The 7,389-nt window shown below is 47.3% G+C and overlaps 3 protein-coding genes across 3 annotated transcripts in view; all 3 read left to right on the top strand.

The window, feature by feature from the left end:
- Positions 1–1,653: 1,653 nt before the first annotated feature.
- Positions 1,654–2,638, top strand: Pmar_PMAR013041 (High mobility group protein B1, putative; the record flags this gene model as incomplete). The annotated part of the gene is made up of 5 exons (XM_002779925.1): positions 1,654–1,727; positions 1,826–1,865; positions 1,911–2,014; positions 2,275–2,370; positions 2,515–2,638. 5 exons carry the CDS (start codon positions 1,654–1,656, stop codon positions 2,636–2,638), a joined length of 438 nt encoding a protein of 145 aa, XP_002779971.1.
- Positions 2,639–2,754: 116 nt separating this feature from the next.
- Pmar_PMAR013040 (conserved hypothetical protein) lies at positions 2,755–3,886 on the top strand (the record flags this gene model as incomplete). Its single annotated transcript, XM_002779924.1, has 7 exons — positions 2,755–2,814; positions 2,924–3,040; positions 3,268–3,351; positions 3,434–3,493; positions 3,549–3,602; positions 3,647–3,715; positions 3,815–3,886. The coding sequence occupies 7 exons, from the start codon at positions 2,755–2,757 to the stop codon at positions 3,884–3,886; spliced, it is 516 nt and encodes a 171-aa protein (XP_002779970.1).
- A 1,439-nt stretch (positions 3,887–5,325) lies between these two features.
- Pmar_PMAR013039 (hypothetical protein) overlaps positions 5,326–7,389 on the top strand; it is a gene marked incomplete at both ends in the record, with an annotated part of 2,186 nt that continues 122 nt past the window's right edge. Inside the window, 12 exons of the mRNA XM_002779923.1 lie at positions 5,326–5,477; positions 5,520–5,594; positions 5,642–5,754; positions 5,802–6,059; positions 6,120–6,184; positions 6,235–6,300; positions 6,347–6,436; positions 6,481–6,561; positions 6,608–6,827; positions 6,883–7,040; positions 7,096–7,172; positions 7,220–7,389. Of these exons, the coding sequence (XP_002779969.1) occupies positions 5,326–5,477; positions 5,520–5,594; positions 5,642–5,754; positions 5,802–6,059; positions 6,120–6,184; positions 6,235–6,300; positions 6,347–6,436; positions 6,481–6,561; positions 6,608–6,827; positions 6,883–7,040; positions 7,096–7,172; positions 7,220–7,389 (1,525 nt within the window). The remainder of the gene's footprint in view (positions 5,478–5,519; positions 5,595–5,641; positions 5,755–5,801; positions 6,060–6,119; positions 6,185–6,234; positions 6,301–6,346; positions 6,437–6,480; positions 6,562–6,607; positions 6,828–6,882; positions 7,041–7,095; positions 7,173–7,219) is intronic.

Genomic DNA, 7,389 nt, shown 5'->3' with positions numbered 1-7,389 from the left:
TGTACTTGGTCCTATACACCAGACGCTTGGGGTAGCTCAGTGCATAGTACTCCTCAGGGGAAAGTGGGCCCTCCTGACTTTTTCTGGGAGAGGGAGAAACTTGAGAGAAGAGAGAGAAACGGTCATAAGTAGCTATTAGAGCAATGACAGGAACAATGAAACTGGCGGGGAATTCATATCATACGATGCATATGCGTACGTATGCAGCCGCAGTAGGCAGAAACCGTTACAACTATGTAGTAGAAAGTAACGAATTCGAGCTAGAGCCTATAAGAACTCAAGACCAACCCAATTCTTGTTAGTTACGACTCGTAACGCATAAGCTTTCTAAGCTTCAGCGGAAACAGGTATTAAGAAGAGAAAGATTGCCCATTGAACTCGCACAACAGGGAAGTTCTGGCTAACCTCCAACGCTTTTACTACTTTTTGGCATACGAAAAAACATACAACCGATAAGATTCACAAGCGCAGCCTTACCTAGCTCCTGTTTAGTCCTAATTCGGGAGTATCGATCACTCGGGCGAGCGCTATCCACGATTCTCATCGCGTTTGCCGCACTTTTAGTGTTTTCATCTCGAAAGTCGTCATCATCTATGGGTTGTTCATCGAGATTGGGTGGGGCTGCTGGGCGGTATGCCCGTGCAAGAGGAGCATCGTCTTGGGCTCAAAGGTACAGTACCATTCATTCGGTTGGCGCAGTAATATGCCACTTTTCGTAGTTACAATAGCAATTTTGCGAGAAGATCGATGTGCTCATTGAGCCGTAAAGTACCACAAGTCATGGGCGAGCTACCGATGAACGGGTTTTCAGAACAACCAAGGTAAGGTGACGATTGTTTCGTGTTCCGTTACTCTCTGATATTCTCGATTTCTTGATAACACAACGACTAAGCTGCCCGCCTGTTCGGTTCACCGTTCTGATTATCTTTATCACTATTACCATACGCTCCGACTGTGCTCATTATAGGTGAATTACCGAGAATGGGTCTTGTATACGCTATTTCTCGTCGCAGTGGTGGGGAGTAGAATTGAAATCAAGCTTGGGTGTAGAAACTCGACTCCTCTCGAGTGTCTATAGTGAGCATTTGAGTCTTGGATAGTCGCTTTGAACGGTTCAAGGATTCCGGTCCATTACAGTGTGAGCTTGGTCTTTTCCTCAGATCAGTCGGAACGGCAGAGATGGCCACGTTGTTGTCCCGGAACATAGCAGGTGAATGCGGACCCCCTCTTGAGGCTGGTGAGTCCACTGAGGAGTTACTCGAGGTAAGTGACTCTGTCGAGTGGGGGAGATTACTGTGGTGTTTCAGATGATATTCTGCGAAATATCTACAGTAAATTGGATGGAAAATATAAGTTTTTTATATAAAAGACAAGCTTGATATCATCCGACAGCTACCTCCAGAGAGTATCTTATGTTCATGCGTGCAAGAGATGTGATATCATATTCTGGTACCAAGATTTCGATACTTCATACTGAGCGTCACCCGATTTCCCATGCGCACAATGATGGAATTTTGTTTCTGTTGATAGCCATCAGTGATGCGTTCCGTCAAGTGGAGGGAGGTCCTTGGTTCGATCCCAGTACCGGTCGCAGAGTTTCAGCTCTTCTGTTTGTGGCGTGGCGCACGCCCAATTGATCGATTTGCTTGTTTTATGGTCGTGAAGTCTAGTAAGTCTGGCCCGACTCCTACCAGTGAGGAGGAAGGCGAGACCAAAGATGCTCGGAGGTGAGTCGACTGTGGTTTCTGGCAGTAAAGAGACGCTTTTGTTTTCGATGTGGTTGATCGATCATATCATAGCGTTGTGGGTTATGGCGCTGAATCAGGTATTTCAAAGAGGGTCAGAAGCATGTGACTCCGCCGAAGGTGAGATTATCTATGGGAGTGGTATGAGAACTCGAAATCTCTCAGGGTGATTCGACCCGAGGGTTCTATGAGTCTTTACTTGAGGAGAAACCTGATAGTGTTATGGCTACACGATACTGTGTGGAATACGGCATATTCGCAGGAGAGAAGTAATACATGGCTTAGAGAGTTCCTGAGGGATGAGGAGGATATCGCTTTCAAATCATTGGAGCTGGATAGTTTGAACTGGAGCGAGAACTGTGCGTTAGTAGACGTATAACCGTCAAGTTACGATACCTCCCGACCAAAGGCAACCTACATAGCGAGGCTTGGTTTTGATTGGTTTTTGTTGCACCTGTAGCGTTGATGAGACTTTCTCGGTGGATATCAATGTAGGAGCAGTTGTTCTAGCATTACGATTGATTCTCAGGCATCGGAAGCTCCTGGCTCAATACAACGACCTGAAGGCTAGTGGCGATTTGAATCCCAATAAGCGAGCACTGGATCGCGTTGCTGAGAAGTTTGGGTAGTATCATTTGGAAATGGAGTATAAGGGGACGGCGTTCTGGGTTTTTTAAGATCGACTTCAAATCTATACTCTCGTGGATGGTACTTAGTTGAAATGTGTTATTCGATGTAATTTCATGGCGTGTGACATGTTTGTGCTCAGCATCGCCAGTGAGGAGAGTTCTGCTCCGAGTGCTAAGCGAAGGAAGACGACGAAGGACGAGAAGAGCAAGAAGAAATCGTCGTCAAGTAAAGTTAAGAAAGAGAAGAAGAGTAAATCTAAATAATCAATGCCAATGATCTGGTGTATTATTTACGATAATACGACCGTCGATGCTTCGGACTGCCACCAGCTCGCGTTTGGGTCTTCTCACAGAGTTATCGCGAGTAGTTATCACTTGCTATGTCCAACGATACAGTAACAGACCATTCGCAACTGGATGCCACTGCAATGGCTATCACCGTAATACAAGGCTTCGAGGGGCTTTTGAGATCTTGGGGGACGATGTTGGAATTTTCTTCATTATAACTCTATCGTGAATTCCGGAGACGCGAGATGATGCTGTTTTCAGTTTGCCAAGACTATCGGTCGCGTCGCTGACTTTGCTGTGGATCTTGCAGAGCAGCTCCATAAGGATCTCGGCTTAGAGTACAAGCCTACTGTGCACGGCAAGAAGACAAAGAAATCGGTATGTTCCGGATTGCCCTCATTGCTAGAGCGTTGTAGCGGCCAATGAGTATTAGCCTGCGTTCTGATTCCCTTGTTAGCGCCGCGCATGTAATGGACGGGTAGAGCAACGGTGTACCATCTGGTTGGAATGATCGTATTCGAGTAGAACTCATATCCATCCTTCTCAATGGAATCCGGATCTCGGCGATTCCTGGGTGGAGGATTCAATATTATACGGTGTTCAAGGTTCGAGACCCTAACATGCCGAAGAAGCCGAAGACTGCGTTCTTCCTCTTCTGTGACACTGAACGAGAAAAGGCTAAGGAAAGAGTAGTGTAGCGCACTAAACTTGGTGGACAGCGCTCATTCGAGTGGGCCTCGGTTCGATCCCGGGATGCGTGATTTATTTCAGGGAGATGGTCCTCCAACCACTAAGGATATGGCCGAAACCTGGAAAAGTGCGGACGACGATGTAGCAAGATATCTGATTGGAATGTTAGTCGTCAAGGGAGGTGTTCCTATGGTAGGTGAAAGCGCACTACTCGAATGAACAGGCGAAGCTGAAGGAGCAATACGAGAAGGTGATAGCGGATGACTTTAGTTATTTGACCTTGTCGACCTTCAGGATATGAATGCCTACTATGCGGGCAAGCAGCACAGTGGGAGCGGCAGCCCTCCGCCGTCGAAGAGAGACGTAGGGATGGGAAACACTGGCCCTCTATTATCGAATAATTGAGTCTTGGTCCACTGTTACCTATTTGTGACCGGCTTCACTGAATGGTCGTATCTTTAGAGTCCGGACACCTCGAGCGCGTCGGAAGACGAGGAGGAGAACGCTCAAGTGCCAAAGAAGCTGAAGCGATAGATTATTAGACGCTCTCTGTTTCCCAGTATTTTCGGGAAATCTTGTGTAAGTGAGTCAATGAAAGAATGGATGGAACTATCAACTTGTCTGAAGTATGCTATCAACTTGATAGCGTTCTTCAGAATCCGCCGGAGGATCGATTCGGATTGTTATGACATCCGGAAAAGCGTCTCTATGCTTTGCCATAGACAATTGGCTGGAGGTTGGTTATGTGGTTCGGTCAGGATAAGATGCCAGATATTAGATGATAACTCCCTCGTACTAGCGTTCTGAGGTATCGAGGAATCCAGAGCAGTGTACACGAGTTCGTTCATCAGTGATGTGATGCTTGGCGCGCATGCACATAACTGTCTCTTCAGCTGGGAGATATGTGTCGGAGCATCGCAAGCTCTCTATCGTATGGCTCACTCCGTGACTTTGCGACCAAAACTTCGGTAAATCGTCATAATTGCTTCTATTCGTGACCGGCGATGCGTCTGATCGTAATATAGACTTCACATTGCTGAAGAAGGGTTGCGATTGTGTCAAGGGGTCCTGCATGCTCTCTATCGGCACGCTGGATGGTTGTTACGATTCGTATCAGTGAAAGATGGAATGGTGGTAAGATAATCACTCACGACAAGATTCATACTATCTCCATACTATGAACACCGACGGTTCCACCGACAGTTTGGCCGAGTGCTCTTAGGCGCTGGCTTAAGGTGGCCGGAAGAGCGTGGGTTCGAACCTCACAGGAGTCAGTCGTTTCTTGGTAACACTCGATCTGTCAATATCAAGCCTGTCACTTCTGCATGATATACATTCCTTCCAGTTTCGTGAACACAGGTTCCCTTTGCGATCAAACATGTCTTGCATTAGTGTGAGAGACGTCTTGACGCACTGCGCTTCCATATCTCAATAGGATCGTCGTTCCTTGAACTGTATTGAGCTGATGTTGCATGATACACGATAGAATCAAACGTCATTTCATGCGTAAGTGTGCTTGGGAAGAATTGACGGGTTTTCCGGCGATTTCGACCATTCCGATCAACCAGCTCGTTTTTTCATTTCGATTTTCGCGACGAGCCTGAAGCTCAGCGAAGCATTCCATTGGAGATTCATCGATGTATCGAACGAGGAGACTCAGTTATTTACTGACAGTTAACGTCGTCAGTAACAGAATACCACTGAAGCACTTGATCTGAGTTCTTCCGTGAGAGGAGGCACACGATACCATAACCGGTCGGCATTGACAGCTCCTTCCGATGCAACAGTTCCATCTACTCAGTGAGTGCTTCAATTCTTCGTGTTTTCCTCCCCTCAACTCATCAAAATTGGATTTCTCACTTTTGTCCATGACTCATTGGAATCACAAACATGCAATCTTATGAGGCCAAAGAAAGGGCGAGGGTAGAGAAGATGGTCGTGAATAAGGATATCCTTCATCTCCGATAATGATTATGTCAAAATTGTCCCCCCGCCTTGTCGAGACTCCTACGAGCATCAATAACGATAACGATTATGAGGCTTTCGTCAATTCTCTGAGGGAGCAGTCCATTGGCGAAAACGAGAGAGTTACTGTTCCTTTCGATGGCTCTTCAAGGGAGCTGGTGTAGGACATTAATTTTCCAGCAGTATTGAGGTTTCAGCTCAGGTATTGCGACTTCACTGCATCAGGCCGTAGCGTATCGGCTATCGAGGAGTTCATTACTACCACTGTGTGTCCCACGTGAGGGTTGTTTCTCCCGTCGAGTCCCTATGTCTATCTTCATGTAGATACGCCAACACTCACACGTTGGCTTCGGCAACTGCGCGGCAAACGATGCAGTACCGCGAGGAAGCGAGGGACAAGGTTCGTGAGTATTTCAATTGCACTAAAGATGACTCTGGTGACATACTTGATTGTGTGAATTGGTTATTATATTCAGCGGTTCAGTTATTTTCTGCGGCGCCGGGGCTACTGGGGCCATTAACAAATTCGTTGAAATCATGTGTCGTAGTCGGGTCTTCGCCACACAGAATTCACGGAAGGGACGTCGTCGTGCAGTATGCTGGTCCCAGTTGCTCACTTCTACCGTCATCAACCCCTTTCAGGTTTTGATCATTGACCCTGTTGCTCATCATAGCTCAGTCCTGCCGTTCAGGGAGCTGGCTTTGAGATATCCCCTTGCTCGTGTCACTCGTTCGAGAGCCGGTGAGACTGATAGTTCGTCACGATTCTTGGATATGGCTGTTTTCAAATTATCTTCCTCAGTCCCGGGATCGTTCGTCAAGCGGTTCAGTGGTGACAAATCCGCAGATGTGGAAGTCGAGTTAGTTGTCGGAGCTGTCGAATTTCGCAACATTGCAGCGCATTTTTGTCATCTTAGACCTTGCCTCTGGACCCAATCAGAGGAACCGCCTCCGTACGTGGTCTGGTCGGAGTCCTCCAGAAGGTCAACTGCTTCTTGCTACTGTCTATACTCAAGTATCGTTCCTCAGGTTACAGCATTCAATCGTCATCATCACGATTTTGCTGTGCCCGTAGTTGTCCTCTCCGCCTGTAGCAACGTCACTGGAGCCCGTCTTGATGTAGCCCAGTTTGTCTTTTGCGTAGCCGCGTTGTTGTCGATTAGATACCTACTGTGTCAACTTTGATTCATCAATATGACGGAATAGCGGCATGGGACTTGGCTGCTATCGCTGCTCACAACAAAGTCGTGATCTTATCAAGTTCATCGTGAGTTCATCGCTACCTTTCAGGTCGATATGAATCCTTCATCTCACCCTAGCGGCTATATCGACTTCGCTTTCGTATCGCCACATAAACTCCTCGGGGGTCCGGGTAGCAGCGGTATTCTGCTCTGCAAGCAGAAGCATCAGACCAACGCCGTGCCCGCTGTATGCGGTGGAGGAGTTGTCCTCCACGTGTCCCGGAGAGGCCATCAATATCTTGACAATTTGGAAGAACGAGAGGAAGCCGGTGGGCGGCTACTGTACTCATACAGTGACTGTTTTATCTTTTGTCCCACTATGAGGTACGCCGGACATCCTAGGCTGCATTAGGACGGGTGCTGTTTATTACTTGCATATGATTGTTGGAATAGAAAGAATTGCTATTGCAGAGCAGAAAATGGCCCACGATCTCGTCAACAGAATTCGGGCTCACAGCAAGGTCCATGTTGTTGGACCGAGGGTAATTTGAACTTCAAATTTTTTATCTTCAAATCCTGGCTTCGCAACTCTTTCAGGATCGATCCCACTGTGCTGGCATTATCTCTTTCAATATTTTGTATAATCAGCTGGATACTGCCACGAAGCATGGCTTGTACGGAGTCAATCCTCGACTGCTGTGTATGGCTGATGTCCATATAGGTATCTGCATTACAATTTCGTAAGTGCTGTGCTGAATGATCTATTCGGAATCCAAGCAAGAGGTGGTTGTGCCTGCGCCGGTCCTTATGGACATGCCGTTCTCGGTGTAGACTGCGGCAGTGCTGAGAGATTTGAAGAGGCCCTCGGTATGCTGTGTCTCGTGCGTGCGG

Source organism: Perkinsus marinus (genome assembly GCF_000006405.1).
Source record: "Perkinsus marinus ATCC 50983 genomic scaffold scf_1104296945006, whole genome shotgun sequence".
NCBI lineage: Eukaryota > Perkinsozoa > Perkinsida > Perkinsidae > Perkinsus > Perkinsus marinus.
Note: the sequence above shows the minus strand (reverse complement) of the source record. Positions and strands in the feature narration are given on the sequence as shown.